The 23,550-nt window shown below is 43.3% G+C and overlaps 1 protein-coding gene across 5 annotated transcripts in view; it reads right to left on the minus strand.

The window, feature by feature from the left end:
• Window positions 1–23,550, minus strand: part of TMC3 (transmembrane channel like 3) — a 44,926-nt gene that overhangs the window by 18,505 nt on the left and 2,871 nt on the right. For 2 of the 5 annotated variants that reach the window (XM_075045126.1, XM_075045124.1), the window contains exons 1-4: window positions 21,323–21,433; window positions 4,486–5,059; window positions 3,057–3,200; window positions 1,649–1,724 (exon numbers count right to left, since the gene is read on the minus strand). In XM_075045126.1, coding sequence (XP_074901227.1) covers window positions 1,649–1,724; window positions 3,057–3,200; window positions 4,486–4,595 — 330 coding nt within the window. In that variant the 5' untranslated portion in view covers window positions 4,596–5,059; window positions 21,323–21,433. Of the gene's footprint in view, window positions 1–233; window positions 344–1,648; window positions 1,725–3,056; window positions 3,201–4,485; window positions 5,060–21,322; window positions 21,453–23,550 lie in introns of those variants that run through there. The other 3 variants (XM_075045128.1, XM_075045125.1, XM_075045129.1) reach the window with 3 other exon arrangements.

Genomic DNA, 23,550 nt, shown 5'->3' on the forward strand with positions numbered 1-23,550 from the left:
AATTTATACTCTTAGAATCCAGGGCATGGTCATCTGGCATTAATTACAAATGTAAAAAATACAATGCAAATCTAAAATAATTGAACCGAAAAGGAAAAATGTTTTCAGTGTCAAAACAGTAAAAGGTATTTTAACTTCAATTTTCATAAATAATAGCATGAACGGATTGCCCAGTTACGAACAGTGGGTATTTTGCCAATTTTAAAAACTTATTTAAAAACGTATACACTTACAGCTGCATTTTGTTCTTAGCACATTTCAACCATTGAGTTCTTCATTTTGATGATGTAGTGCTTGTTTTGCTGTGCTACAATATTTGTCTCCTTGGTTGCCACGCTATTTTCTGAGAAAATATGTGAAAATTAAGCCCTTCCAATTAAAAAAAAAAAATGCAGCTCATTCTGTTGCATTTGCTGAATTTAGCCCTGATGTAAAGGCTATATTCCCTAATTTGTGGTAGGAAAAAAGACTATGGTTTCCCTACACATAATGAGTGGTGCTAATTGACTGCTGAATTATATCCCTGTGAATATCTTCAAGCAAATACACACAATAAAGGCAATTAGATTAGATACAAACTTTTATTCGTTGTGAACTCTAAGATGAAAGCCTCCCTCTTTTTTATAGGAAGGGGAATATGAACAAATAATGAACCCAATCTCTGATTTACTGACACATATTGCAGACCCTTAGCACTTCTCTTTCTAGGCAACATCCTAGTTCCACTCAAGTCAAAGGCAAACCCCAGTATTTATTTTAACAGCATTTGTTACTTCCACTGCATTTGCCACACACACAAAGCAGAACAAGGAAAAATGACTCTTTCCTACCTCGGAAAGTAGTACTTTTAACCTTTGCTGTGGGCCAACATAACAGAAGAAGAGATATGCGTATGCAGTCTTTAATTTGTTCACATAAATAAAATGCATAGTGTTCTATTTTAGTGTTACAACCCTGCCTTTTTGAATTAAGATAAGTTACTCATTAAAACTCTACTCATTATGATGACAAAAATATTCTTAACTGCTTAGATGACTGAAGATCTCTTCTCTGTTGTTTGCATATGAGGGACAATTTCGTATATGTTATTATTTTCCAGAAATTAGGGCCAGGGTCTATTTTCAGTGGTGTAAGTAGATTTGCTAAGATTAGATTCAAATTCTTTGAGTATTATGCAAGCAAAACCTTTCTTTAACAATGAATTTACCATAAGCTATTGTAGGATTGTATTCCAAACTAAAAGCTAGACACATTTTTCATGCTAGACTATTGAACTGTGGCCCCAGAGTCTGGTGAAATAGCTCTTCAGAGATTACTGGCATCGTGTTGTTGATATCCCATTCCCATCATCCCCTGTAGCAGGCAACAATATTTGTAGACTACTTGAGAAGGAAGCTTATACTGCGTTAATAGAAGGACATCCATGCCTCAACGCATCAAATCAGTCTGCAAAATTTTAGTAACTAAATTCACAATAAAAAAGGAAAAAAAAAAAAAAGGCAAGCAGCTCTTAACTGCTTTTACCTCCCTCTACAGAGTTCCTGAGTTGGAGATCAGGACTGCATAGCAAACACGCTCTTCTGTGAATGAAAACTGCAGAAGACTATTGGTATAGAAAAAGCTGTAATTTAAGAAAAAGCAGCCCTACCTCTGCACCAGCAGCTTGGTAACCTCTTGTTCTAGTGAGCCTCCCTTCATACTTCAGCACAATCTCCTTCGCCTGTCTGCACAAGAAGGTGGAAGTTCATTCTACATTGATCCCGTTACTCAGAACCCCTTATTCTACACAAGCAGCAACTAGCAAGGTTGTCAAATGCTCTGAAATACAATTGTGGACTGTCTCACCATAAAATCCTTATCTGGGCAAAGCTGCCTCTTTTCCTATTGAGGTTTTTACTGACACTTTAAAACCACTGAGAATTTTGCCTGAGAAAACTCAGCATTCAAAACTTTGACTGCAGGGAGAGTTTTCTATTCCACTAATTTTTTTCTCTGTTCTTTTGATTCAAAGTCTTTCTTTTAAAATGGCGCAACCCAAATGAGTAAGATAGAAAGATCCACGTTACAGTCTGGTTAATCTCACGTGGATACTAACACCTCTTCTGCAAATATGGCGTAGTGCTCCTGTAATAGGCAAAGAAGTGCATATTCATCTGGTCATGTGCAGTCTTTGACCTCAAAAGAAGGTGGATGGGGACCACCAAAATCTCATCAACAGGAACAGGAAGGCAGCAAGTCACAAACTCTGCCTAAGAGAGAAAAATATCTCTTTGCTTCCAAGATTACACACGGGCTCTACTACTGGTAGGGATTCCTCGTGACTAAAATGCCATCCTAGCATCATACAGGGTTTTAAGAGAAAGTTGCCAGGTGAAAAGGTAAAATAAAGGAAGCCCCAAACAGATCATGCTGTGAAAGACCTGACACAATTTAGAGAGGTGGCCCAAAGGGTTAGGCACCCACTCTTTCATTGTAAATTTGGAATTCTTAATATAATAATTGCGGTCTTGAGATGTGAAATGCTATTACTACACTGAACATACCTTTTAAACCTACAAGCATCCAGTATTTACTGCCATTTACAATATATTACCCAAAGATTATGACCAGCTTCTGTTCTCATACCATGCAATCGTCACACACAATTACCTTGAAAATGCCAAACTGTTTTTCCTTTTTGGGACAGAGTGAAACAACTTAGCTTAAAAATGCATTACTGAGCATTACCAAGAGCCTTTCCTTAGATGACTAGACAGCTGACACTGTTTTAATAGTTAATATCCAAAGTGTGATTTCTTGCTCTCTTCTGTACAGTGACTGTCTAAAAGAAGCCACAGGCATGCACGGGAGACAACTTCACCTACAGACTTTCCACCCCGAGGCTGCTGCCTTCAGGCGGCTCTCCGATCTCATCAGAGAATCCTCATGGCATGCTTTCTTAGCAGCTCTTAATCATTTCTGTGCGTAATCCCTTCCAGCTTACACTGAGAAACTTCTGAGGCTGGAAGCACTGTCACAGTCAGTAAGACCGAAAGCTTTCATGCAAACACCCTCACCTGAGCGCCCTCAGCTTCTGCCTCATAGGCCACGGCCGGCAGCGGATGTTGGACATAATCTCCTTCTGGTATTGGATGTTCTGAAAGATCTGCTCTGGGTCATGGCTCTCAGCCTTTTCTTCACCGATGTCGTCGTCTGAGTTGCTGGCAGCCCAGCACAAACCCCACAAGAGGAAAAACAAGACAAATTATTCCCATTCCAATCCCCAGCAAACTGTTGATTTGTACAGCATCCGACCTATTAGAGCAACGTAACAGCAGTGAATTAGGGAACTAGTGTGACCTTATTATTTTTAAAGTTGATGAATAATTAGGGTGATTTCCCCATCTCCAGGATGTGGCTCTTTTCCTCCCCACCGCTTGCTGCTCAGTGATAAATTATCCCTGCTCCCCGCTATGAATCCCAGTCTGTCCTCTCCGAGCATTTCCAGCCATACAGCTTGTACATCATACTAGCAAGACACTGTATATTTTTCAAGAACAAAGTGCTGTCTGAACATTTCCAGCAAGAACACGTAACATTCATTTATTCACCATGTGGTGTTGGCCTTTTATTTTGATTGCAATAATGATAAAATATTTTCTTGTTAGAATGGGGAGAGCAGATGCTTAGATTGAGGTCGCCCTTTGTTCCCTGCTGAGGGGAATGGGAGGGTGGGACCCCGCACACCAAGCATTACTCGTCTGTGTGTAAAAAGATTCATGTGCTTTGATGCAGATTTCTGTGGATGATTATTAAATCATCTTTTCTGATGCTGTCACCATGTTTGCTAAGCTACAGCTCTTGCAATTACCCCTTTGAAACAGAGTTGTATATGAAACAGCAAGAATATTCAGTCTTGCAGAGGCTTAGGTCTAAAAACCCGTGGTGAACTGTTTCCCCTGAATAAAATGAAGAGATCTGAAGTACTGCAACAACCACCAGCTAGGAAGTTTTCTAATTGTATTGCTATGTACTTGTTGGGAAAGTTCCCCGCAGTTTTGCTGAAAAAGCAACACCTTTTAATCACTTAGAAATAAATGGTAACCTAAACCATGCCTTGTAAGAACATTCAAAGGACGTACTTCATCGGACCACTGATCCATCGGTCCACGCTCCCGTCCCCTCGCTCACAGGGGACATTCAAAAGAAACGTATAATTACACGGGGGAAGTACAGAGAGATTTCTTACCCTGCCCTACACTGAACTCATGGGAGTGACACAGTTTTACGTACAGTGTTTATGTTGCAGTATGAAACGTGACTTTTGTGAGAAGAAAAACGCAAAGAGGTTGGAAATACATCTAAGCATAGAGAGAAGGGTGGTTTTCCTCACACTCCTTTCCACGTTAGCCAGTTACTCTGTCTAAACCGACGCCAGAAGCCAAGGTTCCCGCGTCCGCGCTAGGGAGGCAGATCTGCACTTGAGGAGCGAGGAGGGTCTCGTACCTGTGTGGCGGCTCCCGGTAGGTGTAGATGCCCGCGTGCCGCTTCACCGTCCGGTACTTCTTGCAGGACTTGCCAGTTTTTCCCGCCGCGGAGCCCGTCGCCGCTGCCATGGTGCCAGCTGCCGCCCGCAGCAGGTGAAAGCCTGCCACGGCAGAAGGACGCCTTGGGCTCGCCGGCGGGCTGCCTCCGAGGCAGCCGAACGTTATGGAGCCCCCGGACGGACGGACGGACGGAGAGACAGGGAGCGGCCCCAGCCCCGCCGGGCAGAGGCCGGCTGCCGGCGCTCCAGCGGCGGAGAGGGGCCGGCCCGCCTTAAAGCGGCAGCGCACGTCAAGCGAGGGGCCCCGGGGCGAGGCAGGGAGCAGCGCCTCAGGGCGGGCCAGCTGCGGGCCTCAATTCAGAGCCACGTTTCTCTTGTCACGGAGGAGGTGTTCCCTCGGAGCACCGTCCCACCGCACCACGCCGGCCTGCCCCGCGTGAAGTTTCCGATGAACGCGCCGGACGGACTGTTGGTCTGTGCTTGAGAGGACGTTCTTGCTCGGGTAAAGCGAGACAGTTCGCATCTGGGCCCTTACTGACAGAGAAAAATGGGATGTCATTCTTCTGCAGGACTTCCAGATCCTCTCACGTAGGACAGCCCCGCCAGAACGTGCTGCTGCTGCTGCTTTCCTGGGTCTGGCCCCAACCCCTCAGCATGACCTCCAGCCCTTACACCTGAATTGATGGCTTTTCTCTTGGAGGTATCAAAGCACCTGCTATTCAGACGAGTACGGATTACCAAGCAATTAACTTTTTCTTGATAGTTGTGGTGTCTTAACTGTGCTCAGTTCCACTCATTACCGTATCGTCTTTAACATTTACGATAATCATTGACTAGATTATAGATAACACTAATGGTTAGTCCTAGAGCTAAAATGCTGGAAAACATCACCATCTGATGCTCATTTCCCATTTCTTTAGCTCTACTACTTAAGGAATTTTATTACAAAATTAATTTAATAGATACTAAAAGTATATTTAACACAGAGAATCACTCTACAAGACAATAAATGGACTGGTGCTGTGAGCTTGAGGACCCTCTATTAAATAACTATTCTCTCTCACTTTCTGTATGTCCTGGGGCAAATTCTTGCACATTTATGCCTGATTTGCCATCCTTAAATAGGGATAGCATTTCTGCATTTCACAGGAGTGACGCACTCAGTGCTTACATACTCAGTGCAGTATGATGCTTACTTATTATCACATCATTAACTAGCATCATATGGGCATGAACTTCCTAACTCACTCAAAGTATTCATGTGCATGAGGTGAGAATCACCTCAAGGGAGGTGATTCTGCCCCTCTACTCCACTCTCCTGAGACCCCACCTGGAGTACTGCATTCAGCTCTGGGGCCCCCAATGCAAGAAGGACAGGGACCTGTTGGAGCAGTCCGGAGGAGGGCCACGAAGATGAGCAGAGGGCTGGAGCACCTCTGCTATGAAGACAGGCTGAAACAGTTGGGCTTGTTCAGCCTGGAGAAGAGAAGGCTCCAAGGAGACCTTATAGCAGCCTTCCAGTACCTAAAGGGGGCCTACAGCAAAGCCAGAGAGGGACTTTTTACAAGGGCAGGCAGTGATAGGACAAGGGGTAATGGATTTAAACTGAAAGAGGGTAGATTTAGATTAGATGTAAGGAAGAACTTTTTCACTGTGAGAGTGGTGAGGCACTGGAACAGTGTTGAGGATTTCTTGGCTGGGCAAAGGTATGTGAGCAATCCAGCCGTTAGGTGGGAACGAAGCATAAGTTTACAAAATACTGGAGCAGACAAGGACGCTGTGTCCTTGTACGCTGCGAAAAAAGAAGATAAGAAGAGCCTGACAAACAACACCTGGATGCTGAAGAATGAGATAAGTAACTGCTGGACGCCTCGTGAAGAAGCTTGCACAGCCAATAGAGAATAAGATAGTGTTGCGTGAAACGGGGTATTGTACCAATTAGAGTATTGTATAAGGCGCGTGGACAAGTCAGTCGTGTTTAAATGTCAAGACGTCTGAACAGTAAACGAGCAAGATGTTAACTCATATTGAGTGTGATTCTTGACTACGGCCATTCTTCCTGACATTTGGCACCCGAACAGGGACCCTCAAATCTGTTATAACTGGGCTGAGAACAGACGGAGGGCTTCTCAAATCTGCTCATAAGACTCGGCGGAGCAGACGGAGACGGGAGGAGCGGAGCAGGAAGGCATCTGTGAGAATTTGGGCAGAGAGCTGGATCCAAAGCTGTGTGCACCAGTTTGGACCTGCACCGGTAAGACCGCTTTTATTTATTATGGATCGTGAAGCAGCACTTACACTGTTAACGGAAATTCTCGCAAAGCGAGAGGCCAGTGTGAGCACACGGAAGCTCCAAGAGCTCTGTCATTGGGGAAGAGAGAGAGGATGTTTTAAGACTCCTGAGACTATGTTCAGTGCCACAGAGTGGCATGAACTGGGAGATAAGTTGCAGGACGAGACGATTAAGGGGAGTCGTACCGCAAAAGCTTTCGGACAGACTTGGCGAGAAGTAATGAATCACCTTCTACAAATGATAGCAGAAAAAAAAATGGCCAAGGCTGCCTCCGCAATGTTGGGCACTGAGATTACTACTCCTGAGTCCACACGTATTTTCGACTCGGAAACCACGAAAACCGCTAGAGGGGTTGTTGCCCCTATGAAAGCGTCAGCTACTGAGCTTTTAAATAATTCACCTGGCCACCCAGAAACAGGACAGTGCGGTCCTAAACAAGGGGGTGCCGATTGCCGCCCGAGGGAATCTCAGCCCCGGTCAGTATCGGTAATAGACACTGAGCCTTCCTCCTCTGAGGACGAGGGAAGCCCGGGAGACGATCAAGAACCGCCGCACTCCCCCCCTTCCTCCCCCCCCTTTCCGCCCCCCCCCTCCGCCGCCTTGCAGCGGCCCGTGTCAGCCGGCCATGGAGCGGCCGCCGCCAGCCGCGGCCGGCCCCCGGGCAGAACCATCCGCACCCCCGCCACCGTGCTGTAATCCATCCCGCCTCTCGGAACCACGGACGGTGAAACCAACAGCACTAGCTGCGCAGACGGATGACTCAGACTCCCGACTTGCACGATCACTTCAGAAACTGCAGATATCTGACTCCATCCCTGTGAGAGATGTACAAATTACTGCTATTGGGGGGCTAACAATGCAACCTGCCGCTCCACAAAGCCAATGGCATGCACTTATCCCAGATGCTATCTTAGAAGGGGATTGGGAAGTTGCCTCTGCAGTAGCATGCCCCGTTGTGGTAACACAATTGCCAAATGGCCAGCCAGGGGCAGAATGGAAGCCATTTGATTGAAAACTCATGCAGCAAGTTCGGGCTACAGTTACTCAATATGGGTTATTCTCCGAAGCATCTAGACATTTGATAACATATGTGTTTGGGGCCAATGTAATGACCTCTAGCGATTGTATGTCTGTGGCGAGATTGATTTTATCCCCATCCCAGTATTTGTTGTGGGAAAAGGAGTGGGAACGACAATGCCAGCGAGTCGTGGCGATGCCGCGACCTGCCGGAGATCCCCTTCACGGGGTACAACTAGATACGCTTCTAGGCCGCGGGCTGTATGCGGACCCAAACGTACAACTCACTTTTCCGACAGAAGTGCATAACGCTGCAGCAGATGCTGCCCGACAGGCATTGTTCCTCGTTCCCTCTGAAAAGAGACCGCCTCCTTTTACGAGCATTAAGCAAGGGGTGCAAGAACCCTATGGGAATTTTGTTAATCGTTTGGTGCAGGCATTAGAACAGGCTCCTGATTTAACCGATGAGATGAGGGCACAATTATTGCGCATGTTAGCACATGAAAATGCCAACTCAAAGGCAAAAATGCTTTTATCGACCTTACCTAAGGCTGCGCCGATAGAAGAGATGTTAGAGAGAGTATCCAATAGTGAGGTAGGGCAACAGGCTGCCTTTATCGCTGAAGCATTAAAGGAAACAGTGCAAGCGCAAACAAAAGCCTTGGCAGCCGCATTACAACCTGGTTTAGGGGGTTCAAAGCCCTGTACTCGAAATGGGAATGCATGACCACCAAACAATAATCGGAGGGTGTGTTACCGATGCGGACGGTCAGGACGCATGCGCTATGCCTGTTGCGCATCCATATGGTGTAAACATTGCCAATCTGAAACACACTCTAGTATTGTTTGTAAGCGGTCGGGAAACAGGAAAATGAGTGCCGAGCAGAGCCACACGAAGACAACAATGGCAGCCCCACAAAGCTTGAACAGCCAGCCACAAGGGGGAGCCTGGCTGTCGACTTGGCAACAGCAATAGACGTTACATTAGTTAATAATCAGCCAGTCAAGATCCCTACGACCACTCGTGGTCCTTTACATAGCTCGCATTACAAGCTAGGAGCCCTGTTAGTAGGGCACTCATCCTCAGGGCTAAAAGGCATCCTAGTACTCCCAGGTATTATTGATGCAGATTTTACAGGCATAATACAAATAGTCGCCTATACCTTATATCCACCATTGTTTATCCCCAGTGGTAGTAAAATTGCACAGCTTGTACCCTTGGCTAATCTTACCCAACAAATTACAGGAGAGACACAGGTATTCCGGCCACTCAGAGGTAAGTCTGGCTTTGGCTCAACGGGAGATATTGTATGTCTTACAGTAAACATGTCACAACGGCCTGTTACGACGGTTACCTTATCAAGCGGCTCTGAAACACTTACATTAAAAGCCTTGCTAGACACAGGAGCCGATGTTACTATTGTTTCTATTAAAGTATGGCCTTCACACTGGCCGATGAAACCAAGCCTTAGCGGAGTGGATGGAATAGGAGGGACATCAACAGCAATGGTCAGTGCACAACCTGTCAAAATTAGTTCGGAAACAAGGACAGCCACCCTATCAGTAATGATTTTACCTCTTCCTGATGGTGTAAATATGTTGATTGCCAGAGAGTGTATGACCCAGTGGGGGTGATACTTACTACCCCCAGTACGGTTTTCTGGCAGTGGCCCCTGCACAGCAGCCCCCCACCCTGAAATTGACCTGGATTACGGACTAGCCTGTATGGGTGGAGCAGTGGCCGCTAAGCCAGGAACAGCTGCTTATAGCACATCAATTAATACAAGAGCAGTTAGCTGCACATCATATCAAACACTCTACCAGCCCCTGGAATACTCTTGTTTTTGTCATACCAAAAAAATCGGGCAAGTATTGGCTGTTACATGATTTGCGCAAAGTTAATGAACAGATGCAAGCCATGGGTGCCTTGCAACCAGGTTTACCGTCTCCCTCGATGTTACCGGAACATTGGCCACTGTTAATAGTGGATTTGAAGGACTGTTTTTTCACCATACCCCTACACCCGTCTGACACACAACGCTTTGCTTTTACATTACCTGCCATCAATAAGGATAGACCAGCCGAGTGCTATGAATGGGTTGTGCTCCTCCAAGGCATGAAAAACAGTCCAACAATGTGTCAACTTTTTGTTGCCTCAGCACTACTACCGTTAAGACAATTATGGCCTGCTGCGATGATTTATCATTACATGGACGATATCCTTGTAGCACGAGAATAACCATTTTCAGAGTTAGACTTGCAACAGCTATCCGCCGTTTTAACAAAAGCTGGGTTGCAAGTGTCACCCGAAAAGGTACAGCGTCAAGCCCCTTGGAAGTATCTGGGATGGCAAATAACGGACAGTATTATCACACCTCAGAAGGTTACAATTACGACAGACATTCGTACGCTTACGGACGTTCAAGCCTTGATGGGTGATTTGCAGTGGATTCGACCCGTTACGGGCATTACAAATGATGACTTAGCTCCATTACGCACATTACTTCGCGGTACTGACGCTGCGCAGAGAATCCGTCTCACCACTGGACAGCAGGAGTGCATTCGGCGTTTGGGTGAAATGATCGCCTCACGGTGGGTTTCACGAAGACGACTAGATATACCGATCCAATTATTAATTATCTCCCAGCCCCGCTCTATTTGTGCAGTCATCACGCAGTGGAAAAAACAAAAAGGGGGAGGAGGAGCAGTTAAAGAGAGACTTCGTATCTTAGAATGGGTATTTTTGGCCAGTCAACCGAGAACAAGTGTACAACCACGGCTGGAAGCGATAGGAGAGGCTATCAAGAAAGGACGTACTAGAGTCCTAGCTATGACAGGTGCTGAACCAGATAGTATACATGTCCCTATGTCAGCAGCCGACTGGGAGTGGGCCTTGTGTCATTCCACTCCATTGCAGTTGGCATTTCTGGATTATTCTGGCGTTCTTTCAACCGATATGCCAAAGAGCAAGAATGGGCACATGCTTGTAAACTATACATGGGTTCCAATACCTCGATGTTCGGAAATACCTGTTAAAAATGGTCTGACTGTATTCACCGATGCAGGGCGGGCCTCTCAACGAGCCACGACAACATGGTACAAAGATGGACAGTGGCATGAACATATGATCGTTGCCCAGCCAAGTGACACCCTTCAAACATTAGAATTAGCAGCTGTATGTTAGACATTGACAAACTGGATGGCCGTGCCACTAAACGTAGTGACAGACTCTTTATATGTAGCTGGGGTGGTTCGGCAGATCGAGGATGCCTTTTTGTGGGAAATACAAAACCAATGACTTTTTATGCTTTTTCAACACCTTCAAAGAGCCCTTATGCAAAGAACAGCACCATATTGTGTCATCCATATTCGTAGCCACGAATGGCAGGAGGGCCTTGGTGAAGGCAACCATCGAGCAGACCAACTAGTCAGTGTGTCTCGACTACGTGCTCCTTTGAATCAGTTTGAAGCTGCTAGAGTATCGCATGAACAATTCCACCAGAATTTGAAAGGCCTACACCGCCAATTTAACATTTCCGTGAATGAAGCACAGGGTATAGTGCGTAGTTGTCCCCAGTGTAGCCACCACGGGCCAGGTCTTGGAATCGAAGTAAACCCTAGGGGACTAAGGGCCTTGGAATTATGGCAGATGGGTGTTATTCATGTGCTTGAGTTTGGAAGGTTAAAATATGTTCATGTTTCAGTGGATACCTTTTCAAAGTTTGTATGGGCCACAGCTCAACTGGGAGAACGAGCTATACATGTGTGTCAACATTTAACTGCTTGTTTTGCGGTAATGGGTGTACCAGAGGCAATAAAAACAGACAATGGCCCAGCATATAGCAGCAACAGCTTTCGACAATTTATGACAACCTGGGGAGTTGTGCACAAAACAGGTCTCCCCAACTCTCCAACAGGGCAGGCGATTGTAGAAAGAACAAACAGAACATTGAAGGACTATCTGCACAAATTTATGAGTTATACTGACCCTAAAGAGCGTTTACATAAGGCATTATTTGTAATGAATCACTTATGTGTTTTTGGGGATAATAATGAGCCGCCAGCAATTGTACACAACACTTGTGCAAACACAGACCTTCCCAAATTGGATATGTCAGTATACTATCGTAATCCTAAAACGGGCATATGGGAGAGTCCTGCACCAGTAATGTTTAATGGTCATGGTTGTATGTGTGTCTCTACTCCAACAGGACCGCTGTGCGTGCCTAGCAAGTGGACGCGCCTAAGTCCATTTGGCGGGGCAGGACCAGCGACCAAAGATGGAGAAAGATGAAGGTCTATGGTGGTTGACTGGATGGTTAGGGCTGTGTAGTATAACAAGCAGGAAGGTTTTAGACTTGTTTTCACGCAAATTACATAATCCTAGAGAAAATGTGTGGGTATCCTTGGCGCGAGCTCTTAATACAACCACCTTTTGTGCAAGTTTAGCCACTCCTAGTACCCCTTTTTTTGACATGTTTGGTGGGTGTGCCATTGACTAGTGAGACATAGGGGAATTTTGTAGACGCCGCAAACATTTCCCAGCTTGCTCTCAAACACACTACGAGCAAGGCCATGGAAGATTATGATAAGTGGGATGATAGACTTCCCATTGGACCAGAGCCACAAGAAATAGAATTATGGGACTCACTAAATGCCAGTTTTTGCCTCTTTATAAATGCATCATCACCCAACTGTCAAGAAGGCTCGCAAAGGGGATGTGTAGATAACATCACAGTAGCTACACGGGTTAGTCCGAGAGGTAGTGATAGTTTTTGGCAAAATGCTTGGTGTTCAATCAAGTCTAGAAAAAGCTCCAATCCTGCCCCAGGTACAAGATATCCCCGACGATTACCCTCAGGTTACTTTTTGATATGTGGTAATCGGGCATGGTCCAGAATACCCTCTGTCCCTGTAGGTGGTCCTTGTACCATTGGGAAATTAAGCTTGGCTCTCCCTCACCATCGCCCGAATAGTTCGCATCGAATTCGCTGGAAGCGCAACGTTGCCCAGACATTGTCTAATAACTGTAATGATACAGTAAGTCTGTGGGGCCAATTTGAGGTCTGGGTCGCCTCCTTCTTCACACCAGGAGTCGCAGCAGCGAAAGCACACAGTACCCTGGCTCGACTCGCCTGTTGGGTGATAAAGCAAGTGAATGGGACCAGTCAAGTACTGTCTGCACTCGCAGAATATCTTTCGGCAACGCAACATGCGGTATTGCAGAATCAGGCTGCTATCGACTTTCTCTTATTAGCACACGGTCATGGTTGTGAAGATTTTGACGGACTCTGTTGTATGACCATAACAGACCACTCACGTTCTATTCATAAGGAAATACAAAGCTTGATAGAACACACAAAAAAAGATCCAGCAAGATGTTGGATTTTTTGGGTTGGAAGCTTTGACAAATTGGTTAGGATTATCAGGTTGGTTTAAAGGGCTGTTACAATCTGGCCTTATCATTATTATCATGGTATTAATTGGGCTTTGTTTAGTGGGATGTGTGATGTGTTGTATTAAGCAATTGATATTCCGCCTCACCAGCCAGGCTTGGTTAGTGCAAAAACAAAAAAGGGGAGTTGTGGAGAGTTGGTTGATAGAAAGAGGACATGGATTTCCCGTGGGAACACATAACTCAGATCTGGAATTAGAATAAGAGTGTCCTTGAACTCTCCCTGACGTAAGTAAAACAAGAAACTTGGCATTAAGGAAAACCATTTTCATTAATAACCTGGGGGCGAGATTATGCTTGTGTTTCCACAGATGCAGGCCCACGATGGACTTCCGTTCGATTTGCATGATCATCATCATCTGGAGCGTCATAGATGGTGTGGCAATATGAATACCGCCTCAGTCAAAAACTGTATAGGTCACCTTGGCTAACATAACAGGTCAAGATTCTCTGTGCACCGCAACCGCATCATAAGCCCACAAACCAATAGACAAGATGGCTATGACTCATGCAGCGCGCCTGGCCAGCGAGCGCATGCGTCATAGATTGCAACCGAGATGGACTTTTAGCACCCGCTGGCCACGTGTGCTAAAACCCATTCCTCTACAAATGTATAAATACCGGGATTTTCCGAAGAGCATCGGGCTGGTGTACGGTGAGGCCATCGTTGCCTCTGTGGGGACGCCCACGGAAAGCTGACACCTACCGAATGCTGGGCTGAGTTCGCGGAGCAAGACGGCACAAGAATGTATGGATGGTTCATCTTTCTCATAGTCCTCATGGTTCGGGTCATTAGGGGTAACGGGTTGGCTTAAAGAATTATGGGCATTGTTGTAGTTGTTGTGATTTTAGCTATTGTAATAATTTTACTTTATTCAGCTTGTTAAGGAAAATGGCATCCCAAGTTATTAAGCAAGCCTGGATTGCTCAAAAAACAAAGAGGGGGAATTGTTGAGGATTTCTTGGCTGGGCAAAGGTATGTGAGCAATCCAGCCGTTAGGTGGGAACGAAGCATAAGTTTACAAAATACTGGAGCAGACAAGGACGCTGTGTCCTTGTACGCTGCGAAAAAAGAAGATAAGAAGAGCCTGACAAACAACACCTGGATGCTGAAGAATGAGATAAGTAACTGCTGGACGCCTCGTGAAGAAGCTTGCACAGCCAATAGAGAATAAGATAGTGTTGCGTGAAACGGGGTATTGTACCAATTAGAGTATTGTATAAGGCACGTGGACAAGTCAGTCGTGTTTAAATGTCAAGACGTCTGAACAGTAAACGAGCAAGATGTTAACTCATATTGAGTGTGATTCTTGACTACGGCCGTTCTTCCCAACAGCACAGGTTGCCCAGAAAGGCTGTGGATGCGCCATCCCTGGAAGTGTTCAAGGCCAGGTTGGATGGGGCTTTGAGCAACCTGGTCTAGTGGAAGTTGTCCCTGCCCATGGCAGGGGAGTTGGAACTAGATGATCTTTAAGGTCCCTTCCAACACAAACCATTCTATGATAAAACTGATAACAAAACGCCACTTTTCAGTTTTGAATGTCTCAACCAAAATACAGTAGCAATAGCTTTGACTCAGTTTACACCTTCTCAAAAAGTAATCCATCCATTTAATCCAAGATTAACTACTGGGCAACTGACATACTCTACTTGCCAGCAGTCATATTTCCATGGTGGAGAGTCCCCTGACACCATTCCCATAGTCAGCACCACCTCTCCATCAGCATCTCCGCAATACTGGTGTTGGGTTGTCAGGACGGAATAGACTGCTCCAAGCTTTGCTGGGACCAGGGCATCTGAAGAACTTGACACATGGTTAAGGGAATTTCCAGTGCCTTTCTCCATCATAGAAGCTGTATGCTGGGTCACATTGTTAAAAAAGAGCAAAACAGACCAAGAAAACTTGATACGAATAGTTTCTATGGCCATAATTCGATGCTCAGAATGTGGGAGAGAAAGGAAGAGTTCACTTGTTCCTAACTTGGTAGTTTGTCTCCTTAATAGCTCTGTGCACAATGCAGCAAGGGTTTCAGTTACATAAATCAATGATCTGTTGTAGTTAACTTTTATCTGCAGCCTCTGACAAGAAAGAACATTAAGTTCTCTCACTAAATTTCCTGTAGAGAGTAGCACAGGCTGCTTTTTCCCTCTGCTCTGAGTTAATCTAAAGTTTTGCCATTTCCTGGGAAATTTTACTTTTCCACGACCATGGTTCTGTCCATTGTACTGTACTTATTTAGTTAAATAACTAAAGAGCTAAGTAGTCACAAGCCTCATTATTTGTAGTCTGAGAGTTACTTGCATGGTTTTACAGTTTTGAAAGAGTAAGTCTATTTGGTGTAATTCACTCCACATTCTTTAGACGACAAGGACCAGATAAAGACGAGACTGCATTTCCAAAATGTAGCCAACAGTAAAGCCCAGAGGCCATTTAGTGTATCTTGTTTGAAGCTTTCCCAGAAATCTGGGAATTCCACAAAGCAGAAGAGCCCCAGAATTGTAAAGAAATGCCCCTATTCGGAGTTCAGTAAAATCAGGAAGCTCTATCCTGCACCACCCATTTCACTCCCCCTTTTGTCACATATGCATGACTTTTAAACCTGGTAAAAACCATTGGTTGAAACACCACTTAGCCATGTCCTACTTACTACACAGGTTTTTTTGTGAACCGAACTGGCTAGTCCCAGCTCCATTCTGAGCATCTCTTGTGCACACCTCCTTTAGCCACAATAGAGACTAGAGGCTGTGGACTCCAGTTTCCAGCTTCCCAACGATGGACCACAATAATTTTACTTTTTCTGTGCTGCATTTTATTATTTTTCATAGTGAAGTCTGTAAAACAGAGGCTGTCAGAGCTTTGACATATCAAACTCTCTGTGCCATACTTAAATCTACCAGCCTTTGAATGGCTTTCCTATTTGGCTTCTAGTTCATAGGACAGAAGCAGCATCCTACTGTCCTCTGTGTGTGTCAGACCATTCATCAAGTGAAAGCAAACAGCCAGAAGGAATGGGTATCAACCCAGAAACACATCTCCATTAAAAGGCTTATCACCTTGTTCCAGATGGAAAAACAGAGGAACATTCTGAATGCCAGGAACGCCCTTTAAAGCTTTGATGCTCAGAGTACTGCAAACACACCCACATCACACTTTTCTTGACCTGCTACAAGATATTCTTTCAATTTTGTAATTTAAAAGCAATAATATGTCAGTTCAAATGTATTTCCTTGGTTGTAGTTATTTTCCTTTGCATCTTAGCCAGTGGCACAGCACTGGAGGCCGGATTCTGCTGCCTTAGCTCTTGAAAATACGTGCCTCTCTAGTCAGGCCAATCTACTAAAATCCATTAGCTGCCTGCTTAGTCCAGTTACGTGCAGAAACATTAAACTCATGTTGCAGATAGACAACTCACTAAGGAAAATTCCCCTACACGTAGAAAGTAGGTTTTGACACAGTAACATCCTGAATCCCCCAGAGAACATAAGCTAGATCACCAAAAACTACTGGAGAAAAACACAGCTGTTTCTCCCTCTGTATTACTGTTCCTACTTCATGCTTTTCCATGAGCTTTTGGATGCCCTAGTTTTCATTTGAAGGAACCACAGTGGAGAGATTAAGCCTTAACATCATTGGTAGTTCCCAGGGATTACTACATTTCGCAGATAAAGCAGTATCCTTCAATATGATGGTGGCATAGCACTACCAAAAACATTAAAATACTAACATTAATGATTTACATAGACTTAATTAGCTAGTATATCTTATCATGTCAGCAAGGAAGATAAATTTTGTTTCTCTTTGTTAAAAGGAAGCCTAAAGTCTAAAAACCAAAGGAACAATTTAAGCCTGACATTTATATAGCTCTAATACTGCCAGTGCTGAAGTCACATACGTAATACGAAGTTACTACCAAACACTAAAAGCACAACAAGCAGCAAGAGACTCATGAATTCAGAGCCCATCTGACAGAAGGATGCAGAGTGCTTTATAAGAGAAAATAGAAAGCAGGCTTCAATAGCTTATCACTGAAATTGGTGGCATCCTCCATCGCCCATGATCCCTGCAATGGCCTCTTTAAAGAACTCAAACATTAACTCAGATCACAAAGAGGGTTGTGGTTTTGCTTTTCAACTCAGCAAGCAGTTTAGCAACCAGAACACCCAGCTGCCCATTTCAATATGCTCTATTGAATCCAGAAACCTACTGGGGTTTGTTTTACTCTGAAAGAATACTACAGGGGTTATAGATTTGATTTCAATTGCCATTAACTGGATGTAAAACAGGACATTAACCTTTTACTGCAAAACTTATAGTGGCAGCTCTCTGTGCGTAATAGGAAGCCTCACATTTGATCCATAGGATCATTTTGCATTTTCAAACACTTATCCAGGAAAAAGCTGGGTTAGTGAACTCTGCTTATTGAAAATTCAGGCAAACAGTAGGCTATATTCTGCATGCTTGTCCATTCCCATGGAGTTTCAGTTTAAATTTTACCCATCTTTCCAGCACTGCAGTTAAACTCCGGGACCTTTTCAAAATCTCCCTGCTTAGGAGGTTCACAACATTGCTGAACCCAGTTCCAAGGTAAAAATTCAGAAAGTACTGAGTTTTCCAGTCATCTCTGTAAAAAAAAGAGTATTACCCCTCCAGATCCTTAGGTACATAAAACAGGTGGGGGAAAAAAGTATTTGGAAACACTAAAAAAAGGAGACTTGTGCATCTTTAAGTGAACTAATTATTAGTGCTAAAAACATTCAACCGCATAGAAACCAGTGATAGGTGATTATGCTGTACAGCATCCAAGTTTGCATGAAAATACTGAAACTCCTTTTAGTTTGAGGACCTTTACTTTTAGAGCTGAAAGAACTAAGATCAAAGGACAACCCAGCTGGACTTCAAAGAAAGGCATCCATTCTCAGATTACAATCTCAGTTCACCTGTTTAGTCCCCAGACATATTATAGATGTGCAGCTGGACATAAGAGCAGTTATGGGATTTCCAGGGTAACAATGCCAAAGCCATTGTCTTCACTTACTGAGAGTAAAATTGATCTACTGAACTCTGTTAAATCCTTGTCTCCCCATAAGATTGTTTGGACAGTTTAATTTCATGCAGTAGGTTTTGCTCTTCAATTTCAGCACGTTCATAACTCTTGCTGACATTTATCAGACTTGGATCAAGGGGAATACTCCCACCGTGGTTCACTTTTGTTTGTGAATTCACATCCCCCACAAAAAATATTCCATTTAAAAAGCTCCTCCTGTGCAGTTAACTGATCTTACATCATCGTGACTATTTTTATTCTTGGATGAGTATCATGACTATTAAAATATACATTTACGTGACAGTTCAATCCACAACAGAATATATTGAATTCAGAAAATTGTCAAGAGCGTTTTAGAGCCTAATGCTAAGACAGTGGCTAAGGACAAACAGAAGGGGAGCAGAGAGGGGTAAGGACAAACAGAAGTAGCCACAAGCCAAGCACCCATGGTGGGGCAGAGCAAGCCGCAACAGCTTTTACAGCCCATTCAATTGAGGCACATGGCTTGCAGCACTGCCCTGGTTTGCAAGACACACTGCCTCTGTGACTCACAGGGCTCTGCTTTCAGGTGGCAAGAAAGTAATTAGGCACCATAAAAAAACATCTTATTTTTCAAGTGTCATAGGCTGTCACTACTTCTGCTGAGAAGGAATCTGTATTATGTACAGCTTTGTCTGTCCAGCAGTATGACGTGCATCCTACGGACATATGCATTTCACCAGAGACCTTTTTGAAAGCACTGTAACCAAATTATTTTCCAGACTTACGTAAGTCATTACAAGCCAGACCTAGGAATCAGTGAAAATGAAGAAGATAATTTTAGAACATTTAAAAAAAATAAAGGAAGAAATTTCACATTTTCAAAGAAAAGAGGAAGCGTTCAAGGGATTGACAATGCCAGAAAGTAACTGAATAGTCAGGGCTTGGGGTTGTTTTTTCATTTTTGACTGAGATGAAAACCTTGAATTTGCACAAGTGCTTTTAAGGGTCTTTGGGAACACATTCTTCCATAAGATTGTCTCATTTTGTCCCAGGGTGAGGAATCAAGGAACTGTCAACATTTGAAACACAGAAAGTCTGGGTCTGGTTCAATTCAAGTTGGTTGTCATTATCCTCTAAATATTAAATGTTGTTTTGCGCCATTTCTAATATTCACCAAAACCACACCTTCAGTCAGAGCTTAGCGGCACTTTGAAATGCATATGATGAAGTTCTTCAGCTAAGGAGAACTGAAACAGAGCAGTCAGCAGTTTTTTCAGCCAAGGCAAGGGCTTCTAAGCACCAATAGTCAAGCCTCTAAACTTCCTCCTGATCTCTGAGAGCTTGATTTTACATTGGTCAAGTTCTTCAAGCAGTCCTTGTTCCTCCCCAGATTTTCTACCATCTGTGAGAGTTGAGGTGCTACATGTTTATGCCATGCCTAAGCCCCCGCAGGTTTTTATCCCATATGCCTAGCATGGAACAACATATCTGAGCTCCTCACCCAGAGTTACCACAACCACCTTCATTTAAAAGAATATGAAAAAGATAATGATAATTTTGTCCAAGATCCTAATGTTGAAAGCATGCACTGAGGAAATACAAGACCTGAATTCTGTCTGCGTCTCAAACTAAAGGGATTCAGAAAATCATACTTTTCCCCTTCTAGAATAACGCTTAGGCTGTATCAACTGGTTAAAGGTAGAGAGTCAGAAGAAAGAAGTGACACTATCACTTAAAGTGTATTAAAAATACAGGAAATAGTTCTGATTTACTAAGAATTTCTAGAGTGATGATACTTGGGAAAGTCTTACAAAGCAAAAGCCTGGGAGACATGGGGTGTGGCTGGAGCAGACATCCATAAAAATCTGTGTTCTAGTTATCTTGCTTTTTGTAACAGCCACTCAATTTTACAGCCTAAAATTGCACCCCAATTTTAGAGGGCCTTTGGCATTGAAATAGGAGAGTTCTCTGGCATTTGTTGTCTAACCTCTTCACAAACCCAATGTTCACAAAAAATGGGAGGAAATCCAGACCAGCTTAATTCATTGCATGAGGAATGTTATTAATTCTATTATTGCATCACCTAGGAAGTTGTTTAGATACACAACAGTTAACTCATTAGCAAACAACAATCATCATTTGTCCAAGGAAAAAACCCCAAACACAGCCATTCAAATTATTGTCTGCAAAGAGATGCACTTGTTCCACTTGCTCTCCAGGATATTGCATCAATGCAGTACTTAGAAAAGCTAGGTGTATGAGGCTATGATTGCATGATCACTTGAATTCAGCACCTCTGCATAATACTTCTGCCAATCTTCTGCCTTTCCCCACTTTTCAGATTAGTTTTCAGCAGATCAGTTCTTTGATTCAGCTACCGTTCAGCAGCATAATCCTTACTGTGAACGCAAGAGAGGTGGTGGGAATGAACCAGGGGAATGCAGGGAGTTGGGTGGGCTCATCCCTTTCAACTGTAGCATGGATTTATGGTACCACGTAACAACTGCCTGAGAGCCTGAGGGCCACAGGATCCCCCTGCAGTAGTTCATTCACAGCCTGTGCCTTTTACAGGATGTTTCCTTCAAGCTCTGGCTGGTCCCCTCCTCACTACCTTGGAAATGTACCTGCTTCCTCTGTTAAACTTGTCTTCTCATTTCCTTATTCAGACCCAAAACTCCTTTAGACTTCCCAAGATCAGACTTTAAAGCCTTCACCAAAATCCATCCATCTGTTCTCTGGGGAAAGCTGCTCCCTGTAGTTTTCCCACAGGGAATTTGGAGCAAACTTTCTCTCTCTTTACACCAAGGAGGCAAAGCGAACCAAATGTTGCTTTCAGTGGCCAACATGCTCATTAGCATTTGTCTTGTGGCCCATTTCTGTTCGTTAGCACATGAAATATATGGTAAGAATGCAGTGAAAGGCACCCAAGTGTATACAGTGTTTGCAGTATTAAAACAGGATTCAGAAGTTCTACCTAGACAAAGTCCACAAACCCTCAGACTCACCAGTGCATAATGAAGATACACAATATCGTTAGCCTGGAAAACAAATCCAGCTGATTACCTCTAGATGTAACGTAGACCAGGCTGGTGATGAGAGGAACTGGCGGCATAATGATTTAGCTACAAGAGTTTTCTAAAGGGGAAAAAAAAAATCAGCATTAAGAAACACATTAATTAAAAAAATACATCTAGTGCCATCAAGAAACTGCCAAGGGGGAAACTTTGAAAGTATAACAAAACAGAATAGCAAAGCTTTCAAGACTTCAAAACATTATGCCCTGGCGCAAAACTGTTCTTAGTATTCTTCACACAAAGGCAGTGTGCTAGTGGCCAAATGCCACAGCAATTCAACACAATAAGATTTGGCATTTCTTCTTACTCTACCCATAAGACACACCTCTATTTCTAGGAATAATGATGTTAAGACTGATGTTTATTAAAAGCAGCAAACCGTTTTTATCTTATACAGTCTCAGAAGTGCTGTGCTGCCTGAGCTCACTACATATTGGGTGACCTTGAAAGTGCCTGAGTCATTGGCAGTCCGAGCTGCAATCTAAACAACCATCTTAAATCTTATACATTGTCATGTTCTCATTATCTGGACTTTGTGCTTTCCTACCATGGAAGGATTTTCACATAAATTATACAGGAAATGAAGCAAAATGTAATTACAGTGTCTAACGGCTCCAAGGCAGATAGATAGCACAAGGAATGGAACACAGTTCAAGAGTCAGCTTTCAATAAATGTCACCTATTAGGAAGAATCTAAATGAAACATATATATCACTAAGCCACCCACTTTTAAATTATATCATTATCTCATCACTGGAATAAGGACTTATAAGATTACAGAAATTTCAAATAATCAGCTTTCAAGCAGATTTCTCAAAGGGACTTTCATTCTTTGCTTTTACACATCACCATTTAGACTTTAACATATACTAGAAAATTCTATTATACTGTATTAAATTGAGTTATCCCAATGAAAACATCTCTAGTAAGGTTAACCCAAATATTTAATAATCCATTAGCACCCTCACTTTTTTAACATAACAAATTTTCTCATAATAGCTTTTTAGTCTCAAAAGGAAAAGACACAGCTATGGAGCTTTTGGGTATTCTGAATTGATGTGATTCAGCTGAACAGAAGGAGCACTACAATGATGAATGAAATCCCATTTTTGCCCTTGACTTCAGTGGATGGTAAGTCAGACCCATAGCCTTTGCATTAAAAGTTCATAGCCTAGTTTTTAGAAGAGAGTGCAGAACACTCACATCTTCAAGGGAAGATCCTTTCTTAACCCATTTTTGCAGAGTAAAGGTCTTGGATTTTTTGCTTGTTTGGATTTGGGGGGCTTTTGTGCATGCTATCCTCAGCGCAAAAGGATTATAAAAACAATGCAAAAAGTACAAAATATAGTTTACAAACATTAAGTAAATACTAACAAAATTGTAATATATATTTCAAATAGTCCTTTCCTCCAAGGACCTCGTGATGCAAATACATAAGCCTTATTCTGCTGCTGAACTAAATGTTATCATCAAGGTTATGGAGGTCGAGTGTTTGAGCCCAAAAGTTAGAAGAAAACCCTCAAATTATGTAAGCAGTGTAGAGGCTTTCTCAGATATGGTGGTAATGATCTTCTTCCTGCCAGCACGTTAAACACGTGTTGTTTTTTGTAAGTTTGTCTGTTGTGTTCACTGGTCTCATGGTATTTTTTTATATGCACTGTAGGTGCAATGTTTTGAGAAACCCTATAATAGGCAGCATGGGTTTGGCTAAATTAACTCATCTAAGATTTGAGAGGTGCTACAAAGTTGCATATGGACAGTCTCTAAGGCTCAGCTCCTGCAAAGCACTTTTAAGTCTTGATGAAAGGGCTGTGGCTCACAACCTATCATTAACATTTAGTTCTTCATTAAGATTGCACAACAAAATTAGTCTGATCAGCTTTGTTTTGCTCCCCTTTCTTGTCTTTTCCTGCTTACAGAGTAATCATGGAGTTCTCTTCTAGTCACAAAATTTAATCTTCACACATTTTTGAAAACATACGTTCTTCGCAAAGTTCTAAGCTATACGGTTCTTTTCACAATTTAAAAATGTTTCAAGGTGACACCTAAATGCAGAAATTATATTGATGGAATTAAATCAACTTCTGTAGGTTTAATTAAATGAGTGCAATCTCTTTGTACACTCGTAAATCATCTTAGCTGTAACTAATACTGATTTG

The sequence above is a fragment of the Buteo buteo genome, chromosome 13 (assembly GCF_964188355.1).
Source record: "Buteo buteo chromosome 13, bButBut1.hap1.1, whole genome shotgun sequence".
Taxonomy (NCBI): Eukaryota; Metazoa; Chordata; class Aves; order Accipitriformes; family Accipitridae; genus Buteo; species Buteo buteo.